General features: G+C 41.1%; 1 protein-coding gene and 1 long non-coding RNA gene across 3 annotated transcripts in view; both read left to right on the top strand.

Moving 5' to 3' along the window:
- Positions 1–950: 950 nt before the first annotated feature.
- Positions 951–1,972, top strand: LOC123344146. Its single transcript, XR_006572465.1, has 3 exons — positions 951–1,247; positions 1,372–1,453; positions 1,900–1,972. It is a non-coding gene; the product is annotated as an uncharacterized LOC123344146 (long non-coding RNA).
- Positions 1,973–7,334: 5,362 nt separating this feature from the next.
- Positions 7,335–25,086, top strand: part of DIS3L (DIS3 like exosome 3'-5' exoribonuclease) — a 28,751-nt gene continuing 10,999 nt past the window's right edge. The window contains exons 1-11 of one of the 2 annotated variants that reach the window (XM_044979971.1): positions 7,335–7,499; positions 9,606–9,759; positions 13,038–13,166; positions 13,994–14,126; positions 16,410–16,586; positions 17,769–17,847; positions 18,479–18,658; positions 19,982–20,151; positions 21,847–22,008; positions 22,843–23,090; positions 24,134–24,226. In XM_044979971.1, the coding sequence (XP_044835906.1) occupies positions 7,370–7,499; positions 9,606–9,759; positions 13,038–13,166; positions 13,994–14,126; positions 16,410–16,586; positions 17,769–17,847; positions 18,479–18,658; positions 19,982–20,151; positions 21,847–22,008; positions 22,843–23,090; positions 24,134–24,226 (1,655 nt within the window). In that variant the 5' untranslated portion in view covers positions 7,335–7,369. Of the gene's footprint in view, positions 7,500–9,605; positions 9,760–13,037; positions 13,167–13,990; positions 14,127–16,409; positions 16,587–17,768; positions 17,848–18,478; positions 18,659–19,981; positions 20,152–21,846; positions 22,009–22,842; positions 23,091–24,133; positions 24,227–25,086 lie in introns of both variants that reach the window. The other variant, XM_044979970.1, reaches the window with a different exon arrangement.

The following is a 25,086-nucleotide window of genomic DNA, read 5'->3' as shown; positions in this document are numbered from 1 at the left end:
TTCCCAGGGAATGCCTTGCTGCTAAATGATGAATTAGCACTCGTCTGAGACCTCAAGGCTTAACACGTTGTTAATGTAGCCTCTCACACAAGGCAGCGTGAGCACAAGGGAGGGGAGACAGCCTAGCAGACAGAGACAGACATACACCTTGTGTGTGGGAGAGAGAGAGAGATACACACTGCCCCTTTAAGTAAGCTGACCCACTCTTAAGTGCATTGTCTTTTTAAGTGGATCAGGAAGTTGAGACAACAGCTGCTACCCCAAGCTCTCTCTGTCTCTCTCCTCTATAGGGAGAAGGGGTAAGTGGGGTGCAGGGGAAGGGGGATACCCTGATATTAGCCCTCCCTTCCCCCCCCCTGCACAGCAAGCAGGAGTCTTTAGGAGCAGCTCCAGGGCAGGAGCAGCAGATGGTAGTGGGGGAGAAGGACAGATGAATTCCCTGGCAATTTATAGCCTGCTGGGCAGCTGCAGCACAGGGAACTTAGGGGAGCGGGGAGCTGATAGAGGGGCTGCCAGTCCACCCTGGTTACAAGCCCCCACCAGCTAGCTGTAATGGGCTGCTCTTCCTGCAAGCAGTGGACAAAGCAGGTCACTGCCAAAGATGTTAGAAGGGAGCATGACACAACTTTAAATGAGCCTGTTCCCTAATTGATCAGCAATGAAACAATGTTAACCGGGACAACTTTAAGTGAGGAGTTACTGTACTTCTCATGCTACTCTGTCTGACAGGGACCAACTCTTTTAAAGACAGTTGATATTAGCAACCAGAGCATTACCTGGGGAGATATTGTGCACTGTGTCTTTGATAACATAGTGGTTCAGGGAGTTGGCTATTAATCCTGAGGCAATCCTAGAAATGGCTGCAGCTGGATCCCATGCTACAGCACTATGGAGAAGGTTTTTACTGAGCCAGTGCAGGCTGTGAGAGTGATTTGTCAACAGAGGAGACAGTGCCTACAGAGTCCTAAGTGGCTGCAAGCACCTGTTGAATAATGGTAGTTGCTCCAAAGTGGTTTTAAAGACTGGAAGAACAAACAATAGAGTGGTGCCAGGAGGAAGCCAAATCTTGCAGCCTATCACCCCAATGACTGCATTTCTCAAGAGATGGATGGACTCTGTAGATAAAGAAGGAAAGACTCCTGCTAATGAAGGGTGTGCTCAAGTAACCAGACTTTCAGACACCACCTTCTATTTGTGCTACATTCTCATAGTGTTCTACTGATAGTTCTGGAAAAAGGGCTAAAAAGGTATGCAACTACATCATGGGGCTGCTCCCTATGCTAATTAATGTTAGTTGTGAGTTTTTTTAACATTACCTGTGCTCAAAGAAAAACCTATACACATATTACATAATATGATTTCTGCTGGCAGGGATTAGGGGAGTGCAGCACATTCTGACCACACTGCCGGACCTGGAAAATTCACTATGTCAGGAGAAGATGGCATAAAACCAGTTAAGTGCCATGTGGGAGTCCCTTTTGCAGGAATAATTCCCATCAGCTGCTTTTCCAGAGCAGCGTAAATATGACTTAGTGAAAGGTAGGATTTGACTCCATTATATCAATAGAGACCTGGTTTTAAACAGATACAACTGCATTAAATTAAATGGATGAGCACTGTTTACACCTGGTTTTGATTTAAAGCCCATGTCTGTATTTAATTCTGCCCCATGTCCATATATTGATTTACCTAATAATGACCCTCAGAACACATTGGTGCTTCTTTGGTCTTTCCAGTCATATAAGTTATATAGTGTAGATAGGCAGGAAAAGAATCAAATTAATTAATTTGGGTTTTGTGCTTTTCAGCAATTTGTCTATAGAATGGAGCTCTGTCCCAAGTGAAACTAGGGCAATGCTGGAATTTTTCAATGACCTGAAGTGTTTCTTTGGCATGCAGGATGCTGAGTGACTACAATCAATATGTGCCACACTGAATAGTTGATAAATTGGACTGTGTTCAGAGAAGAGCCATGAGAATGATTAGAGCAGAGTTTGGCAACCTCTGGCATGCAGCTCTCCAGGGTAAGCACCCTGGTGGGCTGGGCCAGTTTGTTTACCTGCTGCGTCAGCAGGTTCAGCTGATTGTGGCTCCCACTGGCTGTGGTTTGCTGTCCCAGGCCAATGGGGGCACCAGCTCCCTCAGAGCCATTCATGGATTAGAGTATTAGAAAACGTGCCTTACAAGATCTAAAAGAGCTGAATCTATTTAGCTTAACAAAGAGAACGTTAAGGGGTGACTTGATTACAGTCTTTTAGTGTCTACATGGGAAACAAATATGTAATAGGTTCTTCAATCTAGCAGGGAAAAGTATAACATGATTCAATGGGTGGAAATTGAAGCTAGACAATTTCAGACTAGAAATAAGGCATAAGTTTTTGACAGTGAGGGTAATTAACCATAGGAACAACTTATCAGGGGTTGTGGTGGATTCTCCATCACTGACTATTTTTAAATCCAGAGTAGATATTTTCTAAAAGATATGCTCTAGGCATTATTTTGGGGAGTTCTATGGACTGTATGGTACAGGAGGTCATACTTAATGGCCTTGGAATCTGAGTTTCCACACTTCATCCCTCCATCTGCTTCTGTACATAGACAGAATTCTCAGGAGGATTGCACTTCCCAAAATAGGCAAGAGCAAACACATTACTGAACTTTAAAATACAAGTGGCTCTGACTCATCTGAAAGAACAGTTTCTCTAGCCCATAGTGGCATTCAGGGCCGCCCAGAGGATTCCGGGGGCCCGGGGTCTTCGGCGGCGGGGGGCCCTTCCGTTCCGGGACCCGCCGCCGAAGTGCCCCGAAGACCCGCGGCGGGGACCCCCCGCCGCCGAATTACCGCCGAAGCGGGACCCGCCATCGAAGTGCAGCCCGGTCTTTGGCGGTAATTCGGCGGCGGGGGGCCCCCGCCGCGGGTCTTCAGGGCACTTCGGCGGCGGGTCCCGGAATGGAAGGGTCCCCCGAATTACCGCCGAAGACCGAGCTGCACGTCGGTGGCGGGTCCCGCTCCGTCTTCGGCAGTAATTCGCCAGCGGCGGGGTCCTTCCACCCCGGAGCGGAAGAACTCCCCGCCGGCGAAGACCGGGAGTGAAGAAGCTCCTGCGCCCGGCCCCGCAAAAGTTTTCCGGCCCCCCCGGAGCGAGTGAGGGACCCCGCTCCAGGGGCCCCGAAAAACTCTCGTGGGGGCCCCTGTGGGGCTCGGGGCCTGGGGCAAATTGCCCCTCTTGCCCTCCCCTCTGGGCGGCCCTGGTGGCATTGTCCAGATAGAGTAATTCTGTGGGGAGACAGAAACATTGAGCTATTTCCTTTTGATCTGTCTAATCTCATATTTGACAGGCATGTTAGAGGAAAAGTTCAATGACAATTTGTTTCTGACTATTCTGGGTGAAGGCTGAACCTATGATGTACTCTGCTTTTATTCTTTGTCTCAGCAGTTATGCAGAAATCTTATAAAGCTTTCTTTTGGAATTCTCTAGCACCTGATCATACAAAGCAGCTAAGGATGCTCCTGCTATCCTGTATCTACAATTCTGTGGGTCTCTTTGCATCCATCAACCTCATCTTGTAAAAATTTCATGACATTTCAAAAATCAGTTCCGAGTTAAGTTAGAAGAACTGTCTCTGTTTGATCTCAATAGGCCAAATCCATCACTGGAGTGAGTGCAGCTCCCATGGGCTTCAGTGGTTCAATTCCAAGACTGAATTGGGCTCACATTTTAATTTGTTCTCACTTGAAAAACAACAGCAGCAACAAGAAGTGAAGATTCCATTTGTCTCTGCTGACTGGGATGTCTGAAATAAATCAGTGTCTGCCCAGCAACATCAACATTGCACTAACTTAGCCCAAAGGTCCTGCCATTCACACTGTCAGGCAAAATTGGAGCAAATGATCTCACTCACTTTAATTTGATTAACCCTTAATTTTATTACAATAATTGAATGACACTAACTAAATGTCATGTCCGTGCTGGCATAACTGATCACCAAACAGAACTTCTCATTTTCCCTCCCAAATGCTCTCCTCTTCTATGACCACAGACAGCTCCACCTTCCTTCCCATTACACGAGGTCACAACCTCAGTGTCACATCGTGGAGAATAAGTCCATCAATGTCTATTAGAGCATGGGGTTCCATCCCTGACCATCTTGGCTAAGTGTCCCTAAGCCTCTGACGGCCAGATGCTGCGACTGGATGACAGGGATGGATTACTTGACAATTGACCTGTTCTATTAATTCCCTCTGAAGCATCTGATGTTGGCCACTGTCATAAGACAGCATGCTGGGCTACATGGACCATTGGTCTGACCCAGTATGGCCATTCTTATATTGGCCTCAGTTCTCCTTCTCTCCTTATATCCAGCTTTGGTTGCCTCTTCCTCCATAACATTTCTAAATGTCATCCTTCCCACTACATAGACTGCTAAAACACATATCCATACCTTGATTGTCTCTCACTAAGCTACTACAGTTGCCTCTTCCTGGTATATTGGAGGGTTCGGTATTCCCAAATCAGAGCGTATATAACAGCTAGGTATTATTATTAAATTCCTTAGCTGCAAGTCAAAAGGCATAGGGGCAGGATTCTGTGAGCACTGCATCATCCTGGAGCTAATGATTGAGGTGCTGGAGCTTTTACCACTTCTAACCACAGTGAAAGCTTCTGTTTGCATCTCTCTCTCAGCTTTTGTGATGGGATGTATAAACCCTTTCTAGTATCTGACCTTCGGTGTCTCCCCTCACTGCAGATGCTTCAGTGGAATGCAACTGAAAGGACTTAATACTACAAGCAATAATAAAGTAGAAGAGTGTTCTGGAAGTTAGGAAAGTCAGCCTGCTACAGGTAGGAGACACACCTAGGGTATGTTTACATTGCAGCAGGGAGCCAGGTAGGGTGACCAGACAGCAAATGTGAAAAATTGGGATGGGGGTGGGGGGTAATAGAAAAAGACCCAAAAATTGGGACTGTCCCTATAAAATTGGGATATCTGGTCACCCTAGAGCCAGGCTCCCAGCCTGGTTGGACAGACTTGTGCTAGCAGGGCTCAAGCTAGTGTACTAAAAATAGCAGTGTGGACGTTGCAATTTTGGCACAGACTCAGATTAACACCTGGATCCAGATTAACAGTTTGGATCCATGGGATCAGGTGGGCTTGCAAGCCCAGGCTCTGAGATCAGAGAATAGACTGCAATCCTGCCCTGTTGCCTACAGAGGAGGACCAGGAACTCATAGTGTAGTCAGCTAAGCTGTCCTTAAGCCCCACAAGGATTCTTCAAAGCCAGGGCAATATCCAGCTGCCTCATTAGGGCAGCTTTATGTTGCCAGAGCAGAACATTCCAGCTGCAATATAGGACCCAAGGCTCCAGCCAGCAGACTCAGTATGCATATGGCTACAGAGGTGAATATGAGTTCTCAGGTTAGAAATGTGGTCAAGTTCAATGTACAGCTCATTATCCAGCCAAAACTATATTATTTTTAATAATTTATGGATCAACAGTGTTGAGTAATATAAACCAAATAAACATTAATATCTAACACTACCTTAATGGTCTCTGTCCCTGTTCCTCACTTTGGTGCCTTTTATCTATCTTAGATGTTCCCTGAAATGCTTTGTATGTGGGATTCCCAAACATTTCCCTATAAAGATCCCCTTTCTGACTTTCCAAATACTTGTGACTCTCCATGAGTCCTTTCTCTATTACAAGGTTGTGCAAGGAGGTGAATAGTGTAACTCTCTGAACCAATTGAGTCCATGGGACCAGAGGGGAGATTCATGAACTGCAAGACAGCATTAAGTGCTTGTTTTATTTTTCTCTCCCCCTGCTCTGAATTGTAATTCCGCATTATTTTGTGTTTCTCTCTAAAAATTATGAGATTGGTGCTTTCTACTAACAAATTATGCACTACAAAAAGCAAGCATGACTGGGATTGTGGTTAAAGATTTGTAGCAGAATAATACCTCAGCAGAATAATACCTACAGCATTCAAGCTCGATAGTCATCATGGTATTTGCATCACCTTGATTTTAATTCAGTTTGAATGCCATCTTACTAAGCAGTTCTCCATCTATTGAACACCCATTATGTGACAATAGCATGTGGTCATCTAGAATGCAAGAGAAATATGATTGTTGCATTAGGTGTTGGATTTTTGTTTATTGTAAATATATGGACAATTTTCCATTTTTAAAGGTCTATACTTTAAACTCCATGATGCTTCTTCCTCCATTCAATGTCCTTGAGGGAAGAAGAGTAACACCCCATAACTTAAGAAATGCAGCTTTATGGATATTTACGATCTATGTATCTGGCTCTGGGTTTCCCTGCAATTCTTAGGGTGGCTCACTAGGGTTTGCCACAGCAGTGCTTTTCCCCAGCATTATGTATGTCTGTGAAGTAACTATATGATGCTTGGATTTCCTGAGGAACTGCAGCTATTTTCTGAGGACAAGCTTCATATGCTCCATAGACCCAGCTGTAAGACATTGATTTGAGGGTGGAGTGAGCCTCATGTCTCTTCAGTTCTGTTCCGTGCACTCTCATTCAACCCCAGTTTAATCCTCCAGAATTACCAGACCTAACTATTCAAAATCATGGGTTGCCCTCCTCCACTAACTCGAGTTCGGCTTAAAAATCATGAGAGCTTAGAAACCAACCCCATGGAAAGGGCACTTTCTATTTGCCCTCTGTTGTCTGAGCTGAGAGGATGTGCTTGGGTCACAGTTTTCAAGTTTTGCTCTGCAACTCTGTGGATGGGAAACTCTGTTTTCATTTTAACAAAAGTTCCTCTACTATTCACAGGACTGCAGGAGCTAGGGCATAAAAAAACCCTCAGCCCAACTATCACCCGGGTAATATTGACCCTTCCCTCCTCAGCACCAGCTCCATGCCCCCTCCGGCTCAACTTTCCTAAGAGCCGTTCCTTGCCTTCCCCAGGCCATCCCTATCCCCTTAGCACTACCTCCCTCAGAGCCAGCCCTATCTTCCCCTGACCCCATCCCTGCTCCCCTCAGCGCCACCTCCCTCAGCGCCAGCCCAAACCTCCCCCGCAGCACCACCTTCCTCAGCGCCATTCCTACCCATTCAGCACCAGCCCAAACCTCCCACCATCCCTGTCCCGCTCAGCGCTACCTCCCTCAGTCAGAGCCATCGCTCCCCTCCCCCCAGCACCATCCCTGTCTCCTCAGCGCCCGTTCCCTCCTCCTCCGGCCTCCTGAGCCCCCGCCCCATGTGGGGATCCGCCCGCCCTCCGAGGCAGGCTCCTCCCTGTCGGCGGGGACCAGCGTCGTGCCGTCGCGCGGCGCCGCCTCCCTTCCCAGCCGGGCGCGGGCGGGCCTGCCCGAGCGTCCCGCGCCTCCCGCCGGCCCGATGCAGCGCACGGAGAAGGTGCTGCAGCTGCGGGGCCTGCAGGGCCGCTCGGTGCGCATCGTGCGGGAGCACTACCTGCGCCCCGACGTGCCCTGCCGCAGCGCGCTGTGCCAGGCCGCCTGCCCCCGCGGTGAGGGGGGCCCGGGGCGGCTGCGAGCCGGCGGGGGGGTGAGAGCACAAGGACTGTGGTGCTGGGGCGATAGGCGGCCAGGAGGGGTGGTGGAGGGAGGGTAGGAGGAGTAAGGGGCATGGGGGGCTTGAGGGGTCTGGGAGGCAGAAGGGGGCACCAGGAGCAGAGGGCATGAGCGGCTGGGGGCACAAGGACTGTGGTGCTGGGGGCATAGGAGGGCGGCAGGGCTGGGGGAGAATGGAGGAGGGTGGATTTTAGGGGCTAATGGAGGCTGCTGGCACCAGGTTTAAGGATCCCCAGAAGGAGGGTTCAGAGGGGGGTCACTCTAGTGGAAACGGGTCGCAGGCACCAGGCGTAGAGGGTAAAAGAGGGAATGCAGCCGGTGTATGTAGGGTGCAGAAGGCGACACCATGATTTAGTGCTACAGTAGAACTTCAGAGTCATGGACACCTTGGGAATGGAGGTTTGTTCGTAATTCTGAAATGTTCCTAACTCTGAACAAAATGTTATGGTTGTTCTTTCAACGGTTTACACTTAAACATTGGTTTAAGCTTTGAAACTTGAATATGCAGAAGAAAATGCGCCTTTTAACCATTTTAATTTAAATGAAATGAGCACCGAAAGTTTCCTTACCTTGGAAACAATGTTTTAAACTTGCCCTTTATGATGTTGTGTGTGTCTGTCTGTCTTCTGCTGCTGCTTGATTGCATGGTTCCCATTGAGGTGTGTGCTTGACCAGTTATTTCATAACTCTGGTGTTCATAACTGAGGTTCTACTGTAGTGGATGGGGTCGCACCATATGTAAAAGACACTGGAGTCAGAGGTGCAGATAAAGGCACCAGGGGCTGGTGGAGGGGCCTGGTGGTATGTTGATACTAGATGCTGATAGAGGAGATGGGGTAGAGATTAGAAGACAGTAGGTGTACGGTTTTGGAGGGGGGTGTCACAGGCATGTAGAGGAGGGCTTGGAGGCACTAATAATGAATCTTAGTTTTCCCCAACCAAAGCTTTGGGGGTGCTGTACAACAACAGATACAATAGTAGAAGGGGAGAAACTGAGTTCACAGGTTATAAATATCATTGTTAATGAGACCAGTTGCATTGTATCAGTTCTTAGAAAACCTTAGAAAGTCAGTCGATTTGTCAGGATATGCGCAATTTAAATATAGTCCACTGATGCTTGCTGTAAATGCTGCAATCCCATATTAATAATGGCACTAGGAACAAATGGATACACAGAGAAAAAATATAGCTGATCATAAGAAAACGTTATTTGCTCTCTGACAACCTGGGAATGCTAAATAAAATTAAAACAGTCAATGTTGAGGAACATTTTCCAATTTATTTCTGCCATGAAGGATTTCTCAGGAAGTTTTAGAGAGCTAGGCCCAGCAGAATGTATATAGTCTTTCTTAGGGTAAACAATAGTAATATTTTTAGCTCTGAAACCTTTCCTGCTACAGAAATCTTTTCTCTCCAAGCATGTACACTTGTGGAATATTTTATATAGAAATACGGGTAAAGAACGCTGTGCTAGCTCTCTGGTAGTAAGTGGGTATTACTAAATCATGAAATCTGTGGAAGCAGTGGTATGGAAGTATTTGTACCTCTTCCTCTCCCCCCCCATACCTAGAATAAATCATAAGAGTTTTTGTTTCAGATACTTTAAAAAAAAATCTTGTCATGTGAAAGTAGAGAAAATGTATCTGTTGTCTGCACTTTAAGTGATATATTTTGTAATGAAATCAGATTTTTGCTCACTTTAATTTTTTAATCAAATTTTCACCAGCTTGTTCCATTGATGCAGAGCCCTTATGACCTCAGTCACAGATAGTAAAATTTGAGAAGGCTGTATCATATGTCATTATTTTATTAATTAGAAAAATATTGTATAAGAGAGTTAAGGATTAATATGATTTTATTCTGCGCTTCAGGGAAGTTCTATGGCCTGTGTTATGCAGGAGGTCAGACTAGGTAACACTGTAGTCCCTTTTGGCTTTATAATCTAAGAATCTGTGAACTAGGATTTCCTGGCATGGGGGCATTATTAATAAACCACAATTGAAAATGATGTTTAAACTTTTAAACTTTGAATTATATTTTAGATGGGAAATTGTTGTCAGATGATGTGACTCATTATGTTGTCCCTGACTGGAAGATTGTTCAAGATTACCTTGAGATTCTTGAGTTTCCAGAGCTGAAGGGTATTATCTTCATGCAAACAGCATGTCAAGCTGTGCAGCATCAAAGGGGTCGCAGGTATCTATGCCATAATAACTTACTACTTCTTTAGACTTGTAAAATTTGTAGGAATTTAAATGGGAAAATGTAGAAGTATTTAAGGATGGAAACTTGAGCTCACCAAGACACTGATTATTTCTAATGTTTAAAAATCCCTCAAGAAACTTTATAATGTAATTGTTGGGGGGAAGGGGAGAAATTGTGACTAGTTGGATATACAGAAGCATCATTTTCTTTCTGTTCCTCTTTCACAGGGTAAGAGCAATAGTACAACTTGCTTATTATTCAGCAGTCAGATGCTTTCTTAGAAGCAAAAGACTGTGTGACTGCAGTTTTTGCATTTTACATTCTAAAAATACATAATTGTAAAGCAATATCATTGTATACATTTTATAAAAGTGTTGTACATAGCTTACTTTTGTGTTTTGTGTTGTGTATTTCTTTTATGTTACTATAAAAATGCACTATAAAAATACTATAAATAGATCAAACTAGATTTTTCTGGCTGATCTGTTTCTGAAATAGTTAGACAATTACTTGACTCAGAAATATTTTGTTGCTACTCTTATGCTTTTTCATCTTTAAAAGAAAATCTAAATGCTAAGTATTATATAATCAATTTCAATTTTTGGACACTAAAATATATTTCTTGGATATGCAAAGGTTAATAGTATACTGCAGAAACTATGCAAGTTAACCTGTTCTCTCAAATCTGAGATACCCCAAAATTTATCAAGGTTTGTCTAGCTGAAGTTGGTCATAGGAATATTACCTGTGAATATTTCAAAGGTTAGATTTTAAGCATGCTTAATGGAAATATTTCTAATCCCTGAGTGGTCGTAAGCAAAATACTTCTGAGGGGTAGCCGAGTTAGTCTGGATCTGTACCACGAAGTGGGTATTGACCCACGAAAGCTCATGCTCCAAAACGTCTGTTAGTCTATAAGGTGCCACAGGACTCTTCGCTGCAAAATACTTCTGGTTATCCCACTATTTGCCATTTTAGCCCTGGAACATTTCCCTGGCTATGCTTAAGTTTTCTTGTGAGTGGCGTGCCACGGCATTTGGGGCATATATTAGCAATATTTTATGGCATAATATTTGACCTTATGTCTTGAAATGTATGTCCTCTAAGAACATCTTAATCTTGTTCCATTTTTACATGATGATGCCTGATGTGCTTCTACGCAACATATAAATCTTGTTGAAATGCAAAAAGATATGCACTGGAAATGTGAGTTTATTGGATCTCTGGGGGCAAAGCATCTGCTGAGTAACTCCTAACTGAAATTCAAACCAGCAGTTTTTCCATTGTTTTAATTACCTATCTTGTAAACAGTTTTCTAATAATAATTATGCTTAATTGTATTGAACATTTTGACGTAATGGATAGCAATGAAAAGTTTTCAGGGCTTCTTACCAATTTCTGACAAAGTTTCAGATATTTTCCTTGAACAGAAATATAAACTTACTATTTACAGGTAGCATGAGCAAAATGGTTTTCATGGTATTATGACTCCTTATATTCGGGGAAAGGATTAAATATCAGACCTGTCGGAAAAAAACACTTCGTTTATAGAAATCAAATATTTTTAGAGGAATTTTTTTTCATTATTAGTCAAACAGCAACCTAAACATGCATAGCACTTTACATACAAATATGACAGTGTCCCCATCCCACTGATAATCCAATCTAAACTATTAACTTTATTGTAAACTGTAGTTTTATTAAAAACTATAATTTTCTTTATAAATCACCATTTAAAAAAAATTAACACACACAAAAAAAGCTGCCATATTATCTGTCTTCAGGCAAACTTTGAAACAAAAGGAGTGTGCTTAACTTTATGAATGAAAGAGGCTGAAGACAGAGGCACTTTCAGAAGAGGCTTGAATTTTAGGACATGAGGGGATTATTTAAACAAGATTATAAATAGAAGCCTGAAATACACATTTAACAAAATGAAACTAACTGGTCTGCATTTGTTGTGCCATAGAGTGAAATGCAAAAAGTAAACACAAATATTGAAAAGTAAATTAGACTTTAAGAATTATATCAAGTATTTATTACTGCAACATGATGGCCTGGATGAATTATGGGTGGCAGGGATTGATTTTAGACCTCTGGATTAAAAGCAAGAGCCTCTGCTGCAGAGGTGGGCAAACTAAGGCCCGCAGGCCACATCTGGCCCATGGGACCTTCCTGCCTGGTCCTTGAGCTCACGGCCAGGAAGGCTTGCCCCTAGCCCCTCCCCTGCTGTCCCCCTGCCCTGCAGCTATGCTGCCACGCAGGCAGCACAGCTGGCTCCGGGCGGCTTGGCTGCTAGTCCTGCCACTCTGAGCGGCATGGTAAGGGGATGAGAAGCGGGGGTGGGGTTGGAGAAGGGGCAGGGAGCAGGGGCGGTTGGATAAGTGTGGGAGTCACACTTGGGGTTGGGGTGGATAGGGCTCAGGGAGGGTTGGATGGGAGTAGAGTCCCAGGGGAGCGATTGGGGGTGGTCCCAGGAAAGGGTGGTCAGGGGACAAGGAGCAGGGGCGGTTGGATGGGTTGGGGATTCTGAGGGAGCGGATGGGGGCGGGGGCCAGGCTGTTTGGGGAGGCACAGCCTTCCTTACCCGGCCCTCCATACAGTTTCGCAACCCCGATTAGGCCCTCAGGCCAAAAAGTTTGCCCACTCCTGCTCTACTGCCTGAGCTAAAAGATCCAGGTTAGTTAGCTCAAAGGCTTTAGCAGACTCAAACCTCTGTTTGGTCCAGCCACGGGGAAGGGACAGGGAGTCTCACTGTGGGTTACAGAGGTAAGAGGTTGTCTAAATTGACTTATAACCCAGCAGTCTCATTAATGAATTAAGCCTCACAATCTGACTTTGAAAAGTGTTATGATCCCCATTTTACAAAGGGGGAAACTGAGGCATAGAGCGGCTGAGGCTTGTCTGATGTCACATAATGCTTTGGTGGTAGAGGCTGGGTAAAGTGTTGGTGTCCTGATTCGCAACTCACTGGCCTAGCCTATAGCTTACTCTGAAAATACTGTATTGAAACAGCAAAGTATTTCTAAAAATGTTTGGTGTATACATACTGTTTTAGTAACTGTTCATTTTGCTCTAAAAGGCCAAATCCTTTTCCCGTTAAAGTCAGTGGCAAGACTTCCATCAACTATACTGGGATCAGGATTCAGCTTTAAAGTGTTAAAACTAATTGTAATTTTCCTTCATTTTTTCCCTACATCTTTAACTAGAATTGAAACAGCATTATTAAAAAGGTGGCACAGTGTACATTTGTCTTGTTTATATTCCAGACAGTACAACAAATTGCGAAATCTAGTGAAGGATGCCCGTCATGACTGTATTCTGTTTGCTAATGAATTCCAGCAGTATTGTTATTTGCCAAGAGAGAGGGGAGAATCAATGGAGAAATGGCAGACCAGGTATGTTTTAACTAATAATGGGGGTATTCAGTGTTGAACTGAACAAAAAAGGCATGACTGTATAGACCATTAATGTCTAGAAATGCCATAAGGTGATATACGGCATTTGAAGTCCTAGGGTGTCCTTTTGTGATTAAGAATGCATTACATTTTTTAAAAAATATATTTGCCTCTATTTTTATGTAATCGTAAGTTTATTATAAGTAGATAAAAATAAAGTGAACTGAGCCTTAAAAAAAAAAAATTGATCCATTAATTTAAGATACATTACCTAAACCATAGACTCTCATTGACTTCAGTGAAAGATGGATTGGGAGGAACTTGCTTACTTCTCTCTGAGGTACTTGAGGATTTAGGGTGTGCAGAACTGTTGTGGGCAAGATATGGTGTTCTTAGGCACTGTGCCTAAAACTTCTCTGACAGAAGAGTAGCTCTGGCTAGACTTTTTACTCCTGCTTTGGAAAGTAATGAAGTATATTCCCACCAGTGCTGCTGCCAGACATTATTGTAGGTGCTAGAATGTTAGAGACATGGCTACATTCCAACTTGTTTTACAACCTCGCACTCAAAGGTGCGCTAGGTCTTTGTCATAGCTGGGTCCCATGTGAATGTGTTTTAGGGAAGGAATGAGGCTCCCTGTGCTATCTTTCTCTCATAGAGCACCCATAATTTTGACTAATATTTTGGCTATATGCTAACCTGATTTCCAAATCTCAGAGTATGCATGTTAGAAATGTAATCACTGATATGTAGACCCTAGAAAATGTCTTAAACATAACAGATACAATGTGATAGACATGTTAGTGTGAATTGTACTTTTCTAGGAGTATTTACAATGCAGCAGTATGGTATTATAATCACTGCTTGGGTCAGCTGCCGGTTGTTATGGTAACAGAAGATGAAGATGCTATCAGAGAATATGGAGGTGAAACGGAAGGAGTGTTTGTGATTTCATTCAAGGTAACGTGTTAAAAGAAATAGAAGAAAGTTGCCTTTGTGCACAATTAAAATAATGATAAATTAAGGACTATAACGTATAATGTGTATGTTAAGCCATCTCAAAGATTGCATGTAAAAATACTACATACTGACTTTTACCTCATTTACATAAATGAAAGCAAGGATTTGAATACTAGGAATACATCAGAACAGATAGAGGTAGATAAAATGGAGGAAGTCTGGAAGAAAACAGCAGATGCAGAAAGTGCAGGCTGTTCCTTGCTCTTGCTCAGTTGCTTTGGGGGCCTTCTCATCTTTTTTCCAATTTTTGTTAAATTTTATGTTAGTGAATGATGTCTATAGTGCAAAAAATGAAGTAACTTTAACTAAATCTAATTTACTTTAAATTAGGACTGTCAATCGCAGTTAACTCACGCGATTAACTCAAAAAAATTAATCGTGATTAATTGCAGTTTTACTCACATTGTTAAACAATAAAATACCAATTGAAATTTATTAAATATTTTTGGATGTTTTTCTACATTTTGAAATGCATTGATTTCAATTACAACACAGAATACAAAGTGTACAGTGCTCACTTTATATTTTGTTATTACAAATATTTGCACTGTAAAAATGATAAAAGGAATAGTAATTTTCAGTTCACCTCATACAAGTACTGCAGTGTGATCTCTTTATCATGAAAGTGCATCTTACAAATATAGACTTTTTTTGTTACATAACTGCACTCAAAAACAAAACAGTGTAGAACTTTAGAGCCTACAAGTCCACTCAGTCCTACTTTTTGTTCAGCCAGTCGCTAAGAAAAACAAGTTTGTTTACATTTACAGGCGATAATGCTGCCCACTTGTTAATTACAATGTCACCTGAAAGTGAGAACAAGCTTTCGCATGGCACTGTTGTATGGCACTGTTGTAGCCAGAGTTGCAAGATATTTATATGCCAGATGCGCTAAAGATTCATATCCCTCTTCATACTTCGGCCACCATTCTAGAGGACATGCTTCCATGCTGATGATGGTCGTTTTAAAAAAAAAATGCATTAATTAAATTTGTGACTGAACTCCTTGGAGGAGAATTGTATGTCTTCTGCTCAGTTTTACCTGCATTCTGCCATATATTTCATGTTATAGCAGTCTTGGATAATGACCAAGCACATGTTGTTTGTTTTAAGAACACTTTCACTGTAAATTGGACAAAATGCAAAGAAAATACCAATGTGAAATTTTTAAAGATACCTACAGGACTCAACCCAAGGTTTAAGAATCTGAAGTGTCTTCAAAATCTGAGAGGGATGAGGATGGAGTATGCTTTCAGGAGTCTTAAAAGAGCAAAACTGTGATGCGGAAACTACAGAACCCAAACCACCAACAAAGAAAATCAACCTTCTGCTGATGGATCTGACTCAGATGATGAAAATGAACATGTGTCAGTCCGCATTGCTTTGGATCATTATTGAGCAGAACCCCTCATCAGCATGGACCCATGTCTTCTGGAATGGTGGTTGAAGCATGAAGGGAAATATGAATATTTAGTGCATCTGGCATGTAAATATCTTGTGACGTCGGCTACAACAGTGCCATGCGAACACCTGTTCTCACTTTCTGGTGACATTGTAAACAAGAAGTGGGCTGCATTATCTCCTGCAAATTGTAACCAACCTTGTTTTTCTGAGCAATTGGCTGAAGTAGTTACTGAGTGGACTTGTAGGCTCTAAAGTTTTACATTGTTTTATTTCTGAATGCAGTTTTTTTGTACATAATTCTACATTTGTAAGTTGAACTTTCATGATAAAGAGATTGCGCTACAGTACTTATTAGGTGAATTGAAAAATACGATTTCTTTTGTTTTTACAGTGCAAATATTTGTTGTAATTTAAATCAATATATCTGAAAATGTAGAAAAATCCAAAAGTATTTAAATAAATGGTATTCTATTATTAACAGCATGATTAATTGTGATTAATTTTTTAATTGCTTTACAGCCCTACTTTGAATTAGATCTTTCAAAAAGTTATTTCATTTTTATAATTAAAATGTTATCTGAAACTAAGATGATTAAAAAACCCTTCTACAGTATTTATGGTAGCAAAGTGATTTAGTGGGGTACTACACTGTTCTTCTCTGGAGATATGGATTAATGGAGAAATGGGTTTGTGGTATTTAGGATATTGACCACCAGCACCACAGAAGCATTGTAGAGTCTGCACAGAATTCTGTTGTGAATAGAACCATATTTCTCTATTTAAAATCGTTTGTGCTCTGTTTATAATGTGTATATACAGAATTACTTGGATAATTTTTGGCCTGACTTAAAAGCTGTCCATGAACTCTGCGATTCTATACTTCAATCTCGGCGTGAACGAGAGTGTGAAAGCCAAGAAAACAATGGGAAGGAATACCCTGAACATCTTCCTATGGAAGTATTGGAGGCTGGGATCAAATCTGGACGATATATACAGGTAATCTATTATTTATAGAGCATACAAAGAAAGATGAGGCCCTGCGCCAAGAAATTCGTAGTCAAACTCAGAAAACTGATATATGAAATAACATTAAATGCAGACGGTTGGGAGAATGCATTGGCGAGGGAACAAGTATTATAAGGCTTCAAGAAAAACAGTGTGGTGAAGGGATGAGCTAAAAAAAATGGAAAACTGTTCCCAGAATAGAAGTGACATGAAAGAAAACATACAGGTAACAGTGAGAGAAGGGATTGGAAGGAGTGTAATGAGCAAAGAGGGAGTATGAGGTGGATAACAAGTAAACTTTTAGAATCTTTTTGTTCCTGCCCCTTCTTCTCAAATAAAATGAAAAAGTTCATCAGATGAGAGTGCTGCGGATTCCATAATTTTTTTTCTTCAATTTCTGGCTTTCATGGAAAAGCCTTTGCTAGAAGTCTGTCTAATCTTCAACTGGCCTTTAAATATCATTGTGTTACCACATGATTCACCCATCAGTTGGGAAAGTAGATACTGTGTTTAGAAGAAACGCATCTATTTTTTTAAAAATACAATTAAATGTGAAGATATAGAACCTCTCACCTTTTAGGTTGTCCATTTGAATCCAGTTCAGGTCATTAGTAATCAGAATTCTATACCAGCGTATAGCTGTCTTATGTTCATTGGCTTATGTTCAGCTGTTAGTGGATACGTATCCATGTCATGAAAAATAAAAAACCACCATAAAAGGCAGTAACCTGGTACCTTTATTGTCAGCCTCAGCAGAAAGGCAAGAATAGAATACACAGACTGCATTTTTTGCCTCTTAGGTGGTACCTCTGAGTCAAGACGGGGCAGTGCCATGTATGTAGGTTTGCACTGACTCTGCTTGTGGTCTGTCTAGTCTGTGGATAAAAAGAGAGCTGTAGTAGTCTTCAGAGATTTCATCAGTGCTACATTAAATAAAAAACATCTAGAAATAATGCTTGGCTCTTTCAAGAATTCAGTATTTCAACTCTATTCCATGAAGTATGCTCCCCACAAGGTGAAACATTTTCCTATGAAAATGATTAGGAAACATTTTTAAATGGATTTTTAAGAAGTGAGTACTTTTAATGTATATAAAGTTGGTCATTTTGAGGTGCGCAGATTTTTTCCCTTTGTAGTTGCATCTATTGGTTAGTGACTGTTACTTTATTTTAGGGTGTCGTGAATGTCAATAAGCACAGAGCACAAATGGAAGCTTTTGTTCGACTTCAAGGAGCCAGTGGTAAAGAAACAGGTGAAAATATTTCTAATAAAATGCTATATTTAAAGACTAGTTTGAGTGTGTTCCATGCCACCTTCTGGTGACTCCTTCCAGCTTACTCAGGAACAAGGGTTTCAGGCTCTCTACAAGAAGCCATACAAACTCCTCAGTCGGTAGGTCAGTGTTAGAGAAAATGTGAGAAATTGGGTTGCTGAGGTTTTCTCCATGTGCTGAGAAGGACTCTGAAAACTGCACCACGTGTATCCCCTTTAAACAATAATCTGTATTTCAGCCTCCCCTTCTCCCACACTGTACAGTTTAATGGATTATGGCTCTGTCTTTCCTGCTGAATGGTTTGGACCAACCCTGACGCCCCATAGTTGGGCAAACACTTATGCATGTGCTTAGCTTTGGCTTCAAAGAGACTACTCACATGATTAAAGTTAAGCACGTGCACAGATGTTTGCAGGAAAAGGGCTTTGGTCACTGTGGGCTGATGACAATCTGATTGTTTTATCCAAGACTCCAAATACCAAACTGCTTAATAGCTTTTTTAAAAACTAAGAGAGAGATTCCTCCTGACAATGTAGCATTGGTACTTGCCAACAGTCTTTTTTGAGAGCAGTCATATAAGACTTTTATTTTATTATTATTTTAAACCTAGATCTCCAAAGTGATATACTTATTCATGGTACCAAAGCTCGGAACCGTGCAATCCATGGTGATGTAGTAGCTGTAGAGTTGTTACTCCAGCATGAATGGAAAGGAAGAACTGCTTCCCTTTGTGAGAATGATACTGAAGAAAAGGCACCAGGTGACACCTCCAGTGAACCTATGCCCACAGGTAAAGTAGACAACAGTGCAAAGTAGGTTGAAAGTATTTGCCTTCCTCTATTTATGGGACTGCATTGTTCTTGCGGTTACACAAACTGCCCCCTTTCCCAAATTTCCATGTTTAATCATGGAAAGGGATACCATACTAATAAACAAGATTGATTACACACACAACTACAGACAAAAACATTATTCAAGTTGCAAAGTCAAGCACTCTGAAGTTAGGAAATGGCAATACAGCTGTTCTGTATTGTTTTCACATTGTTCAATGTGTGGCTCTATGCCTGTTCTCACTTTCAGGCGACATTGTAAATAAGAAGCAGGCAGCATTATCTCCCGTAAATGTAAACAAACTTGTTTGTCTTAGCGATTGGCTGAACAAGAAGTAGGACTGAGTGGACTTGTAGCCTCTAAAGTTTTACGTTGTTTTGTTTTTTAGTGCAGTTATGTAACAAAAATCTACAAATGTAAGTTACGCTTTCACAATAAAGAGATTGCACTACAGTACTGGTATGAGGTGAATTGAAAAATACTATTTATTTATCATTTTTACAGTGCAAATATTTGTAATATAATAATATTAAGTGAGCACTGTACACTTTATATTCTGTGTTGTAATAGAAATGAATATATTTGAAAATGTAGAAAAACATCCACAAATATTTAATACATTTCAGTTGGTTTTCGGTTGTTTAACAGTGCGATTAATCACGATTAATTTTTTTGGGTTAATCGCTTGAGTTAACTGTGATTAATCAACAGTCCTAGTCAAAACTATTCATTAATTTTGGGTGCCCAATTTGAGACACTTAGGACCTGATTTTTCAGAGTACTTATTATATACAATTTAATATGTTCAAAGTACAGCTCCCATTGATTGCAAACCAGATCTTGTTAGCAATCCTAGTATTGGCTTGTGGATGCACAAGTTGATACTGCAGAGTGATGAATCCACCAAACCTCCTACATACATGCTTTACTATTTCTGCCTAATCCAGTGTTCCCCAAACTGTGGGGCGCACCCACACCCACTAGGGGGGCACAGCAGGAAGGGAGCCCCACCAGCCGTAGCTCTGCTCTGCGCCCCAGCCCCAGCTCTGCCCTCATTCTCTTTCCACCCCCAGGTCAGCTCCACCTCTAGCCCCAGCTCCTCCTCCATCCCCAGTTCTTCCCCCAGCTCCACCTCTGCTGAGGAAGCCTTGGTTGTGCAGTAATGGAGCAGGGGCACAGGTAGATTCCATTACTGGTGACGGTGGCGGGGCACAACAGGAAAAGTTTGGGCACCACTGGCCTAACCATTTGATGTCTAACCAACGGTACTCCTCTTTCAAAGGTAGAGTTGTTGGAATCATTCAGAAGAACTGGCGAGATTATGTGGTCACTTTTCCATCCAAAGAAGAGAGTCAGTCTCAGGGTAAAAATGCCCAGAAAATCCTTGTTACACCTTGGGATTACAGAATTCCGAAAATCAGGATCAGTACACAGCAGGCTGAGGCACTACAGGTAAATAATATGACTGCCATTTCTGCATTGTGTATGCCAATATGATAGTGCAGGTGTCATTTGTTTTAATATAATGATTTCAATGGGAGTGAAAGGTTTAAAACTATTACCGTAAGCCACTAACAATAGTCCAATTTTGGCCTCACACGTGTGTGTATACAACTAGTTGCTTCATTTCATGCTAATGGGAGCTTATTGGAATACTGAATTTGGGCCATTGACTAGTTATTCAAACAACACTTTCTTTTGGCATCTTCAATTAAGCAATTAAATTTAGACTGTTTCTTCGTATTTTCAAATTCTTCCTTTTGGATAATGCCATAGTAAAACCTAATGAGTATCTACCTGAAATCCAGTTTGAATTAAGTCTTTAATACATTTTAAAGAGACCCTTTTAAGATAAAACTCATGTTTGTTTTTTAAAAGTTGTCTTTGTGATACTAAATCTAGTGTTCTTTAGTATTATGCCGTTTATTTTGTGAATTCCTCAAAACTTGACCATTGAAAATAACTAGTCAACTTCTTTTTGTTTCTAGTGCATTTCTTTCTCTGGTTGTTGTGCATTAACAACATGCTGCAGTGTTTGGGTTGCAAATACTTTAGAGGGATGTTTAAATCCCAAGCTATCTATTTTCATGTAATCTTTAAACAAATTAAATGAAAATATTTCTGTTAATATTGGGTTTCATGTAACCTTTTGGGGACTTGGGAGGAAGGGAGGGGGAAGTATAATCCATCTGGCATATGTCCTTTCAGACTGAATCCCAGATGCAGTATTATTTGGGCAATGCTTATAGATGTGCAGACAAATAAAAGAAATACTCACTGACCCAAAAATCTTATATGTAAAATAACTACATGTGAGATGAGGTAAGAGGCTGTGTTTTTAGTATATGTAGTGTTTGATAGTTGCTATATCCAATTTATTTAAATTTTCCTCCTCAATCTCAGTCAGTCCTCAGAAGCAGATGCAACATCTTATTTTCATGGCAGTCTAGGAGCAATGAGGACATAATGAACGCATGAAATGCCGTCATACAACTATTGCTTATAGCATTGCCACAAATGCACTATGTGTGAATTAAAACACATGGGTCTCCTTCCGTCTGACTGCTGGTTATAAACTGTAATATATTTTGGGACAAGTAGCTAATATATTTTTTTTGTAATGATCAAGAAGTAAATTCTAGTAGTTTGAATAACAAATTCTAATTCCACCATGGAATTAAGAATTTATCAGTTATCTCTGACTTTTTTTTTATAGATTATGACTCACATATGCTAGTATAAAGATTGTGTGGGATAGTATGAATGACAGTACTAACTTTAAGTTAAAAACAACATAGCCTAGATTCTCTGCTGCAGCCGAGATCTTCTGGAGGCAGAGGAGGTGCCATCAGGAAAGAGCTATGGCTTCCTGATTCTCTGCCCCATTGTACGTCAGAGCCTGGGGTATGCGTGAATGTAACATATATGCATCTTGATTTTTAATTTAATGATGCAGATTCTGTTATTAAATGCTTAGCAATCGTCTTTGATAAGGAAAATGTATGGTCTCCTTCAGTGCATATTTTATTTATTTTTATGATTGCCAGTGTCTTTGGATTTCACCATTTGTCTCTCAACTAGCACTTACGTTGATTGCTTTTCAGTAAATGCATTGCTGCCCTAACGTGAATCATTGTCTTACTGCAGGACTGTAGAGTTATTGTGCGTATTGATTCCTGGGAGTCAACATCTGTGTATCCAAATGGACATTTTGTACGAGTTTTAGGACGGATAGGAGATCTCGAAGGGGAAACTGCAGTTATTCTAGTGGAGAACAGCATTTCTGTTGCCCCTTTCTCAGAAGTCCAGGTTTGATTTCATGATTAATTGTACTCTTTAACATTCCGTTTTCCAAACTGTGGTCTCCCAAAGAGAGGAACCCACTGATGGTTTGAAGAGAGCTAGCTGATCACATGTGCCATCTGTCATCCCACCTATTTTCAGTTTCTGAAAATACAGGATACTTCCCTAAGACTACTTTTCCACCTAAGCAATTGCTATCATTGCACCAAGCATATTATACAATTGCAAATCACAGGGAAAGTGGTTTGAGATAAGCTCTCTGTTAAGATGTACTTCACTCTGTGAAAAAGTTTGAGAATCTCTGCTGCAATATAGTCATTCTAAGTGGAGTTTTAAAATAGTTCTGTCTTTAATATGAGGTGTTCATAATAATGATCCTTTTATAGCCCAGTCCTACTATTGAAGTCAGTGTCACAATTCCCATTGATTCCAACTGGAGCAGGGACCTGCTGTCCAAGCAAAGTGTTTTGATTCTGTCCATTGTATACTTTTATAAACTGAGTGCCATAAACAGATATGCAAAAGACAAGATACATTATTGATATTTCCCAGATCTGTAATATCACTCAGTTATTAGTCTCCAAAGGTCACTTGGAAGATTACCATATTAAAGCATGGGACATAATTACTTTCTTGAAGGCAAACATGAAGGAAAGACCTGGAGAATACAAAGATGGAACATATTTCAAATGTCTGTTTCCTGAATGAAAAATTATAATCCCAGTAATAGATACCAATATTTTGTGGCACTGTAAGAGAAAAGGGGAATTTTAAATCTAGTTTGTAACCTCTGTATGTAGAAAATTTATAAAATTATGATTCCCAATACTCTTTGTGCAGATGTGTGAGATGCCTTCCAGTACCTCAGAGAACCCATGGAAGGTGAATCCAGAGGAGGAACCAAAACGCATAGACTTGAGGAATACACATTTGGTATTCAGCATTGACCCCAAAGGCTGTGAAGATGTGGATGATGCACTGTCCATTAGAACATTAGCCAATGGGAACCTCGAGCTAGGTGTCCACATTGCAGATGTAACCCATTTTGTGGCAGTAAATTCTTACACTGACATTGAGGCCAGAGCAAGGTAAGTTTTATTTACTATGGAAAGTGTAAAGCATATTGGGGAAGGAAGTTTGTAGTGAGGCTGTCTTAAACAATATAAAGAGATTACTGAGCGTGGGAAGCCTATTGCTTTTCTAAAGAGTGACAACAAAAACATTTTTTTAAAAATAAACTAGGTAGATAAGGTGTCATGTTCACTAGGCTCAGCTGCTGCAAAAATATGTAGTGGAAGCTGCTGGTGGCCTACTGCCTGCTCTGGAGACAGCAGGATTGTGAGGGAACGAATCCCTTTTGACCAGCCTTGTTTCCTTTTTTATCCATAAAATGTCTCTCTCTCAGTGAGTCATGTTTTGAAGTTTAGTAAACTTAATTATTTGATGCAATTAATAGAATTGTCCTGTATTGTTTCAGTGCTGCTATACTTTTTGGAGGGACTGTATCTTTACAGAAGGCAGAACATCTGTTGCACAAGAAGCAGCCCTTACATGAATTCCAACATACAAACATCATTACTAAAAGCATAAGAGAGGCTGTTTTGTGCTATCACATAGCAGAGCCAACAAGCACAATTTCTGATACTTAGAATATGACTGTGAGAAGGATACTGACATGTACTGGATTTTCATTTGCCAGATATGTCACTCTGTTTCTATCTTGCCATTATCTTGAAATTAAAATATTCAAACAGCTTTTATTAAATATATTGCTTTATGTAATTGCAGACTTATATAAACTTGATAGCCAGTGAAGATACATGGTATAGTCTATGTATAATCCCTTTTATTCCCTGACTGTTTAGGCCTTAACCCTGCATTCCTTGTGTACCCACAACTCCAGATTGAAGTTGTGTGAGGAAAGCAGGATTGGGCCTATAATTTGTAAATTAATGTTTATTTAACTCGATTGCATTACTGCCCTTGTGTGCATTGTGTAAAACTAACCTTTTGAAATCATGCTGACATTTGTATCCTCTTATGCTGAAGCTGTGCTTATGTTGCAAACTACTTGAGAGATGTACTTGAATGTGTCCCTGTGAAGAGTACAATAAACATGTTTTATGTTCAGGGCAACAACCTGTTATTTAGCTGATCGTCGTTATGATATGCTGCCTTCCATCCTGAGTGCTGACTTATGCTCTCTTCTTAGCAGAGTTGAAAGGTATGATTTTTGTAATATTTATGACTAAAGAGGGATCTACTGATGCATGAGGGATTTACACAAATAACTTTATTATTGCTACCAGCAGGTACCTGAGTATATCCCTTGTACAAACATCCAGTATTAACATGTCTGGGATCATGTATATAAATATCCCATGTGTAGTGAGATTAATACTGTAAAACTAATAAGGAATTGTGGCCAGGTGGCTGGAAGGGCCACACTGAGAATGCCATACTCAGGGCAGACGGCAAGAAATAGGGCAGACAATCCCCAAAAACTGGTGGTTTATTCTATGATTGGATTTACCAAGCCAGTAACAAAAGAGCTTCTGCAGTACCACACTGGTTAACCAGAAGCCAAACACAGAAGCCAAACACAGTCCCCTTTAGGCATTCCAGAGCCAAGGGCCAAATATTACGCTGTCAGCCAATCCTTAGTAAACTAATTAAAGATTTATTAATAAAAAAGAAGAGCGTTATAAATGGTTAAGGAATCATATACATACAAGTGATTGCAAAGTGCTAATATCAGGTTTGTAGCAGTAATGAAACAGACTGTTGGCTTGCAGAAGTCTCTCTGGTAACTTCCAAAAGGTTGGAAGGTCCTCAGTCCACAGTTCAAGATGCTCCTTTTAGCTGTAAATCCACAGTCCAGAGAATTAGAGCAGGAAAGAGGCAAAATGGAGGGGTCTCAGAAGTCTTTTATATCCTTTGTCATATGCATGGAGGTTTAATGTCCCAGGTACTGGCCCAAGATGGAGTCAAGGGTCAGATGAGCATATCACATGTCCTTACATAGTTTGCTGATTCATAGGAGGTGGCCACTGGCTCCTCGCTGTCTGAGGCATCCTCAGGAAG

The sequence above is a fragment of the Mauremys mutica genome, chromosome 11 (assembly GCF_020497125.1).
Source record: "Mauremys mutica isolate MM-2020 ecotype Southern chromosome 11, ASM2049712v1, whole genome shotgun sequence".
NCBI classification, from domain to species: domain Eukaryota; kingdom Metazoa; phylum Chordata; order Testudines; family Geoemydidae; genus Mauremys; species Mauremys mutica.
This window is presented reverse-complemented; position numbering and strand designations above follow the sequence as displayed.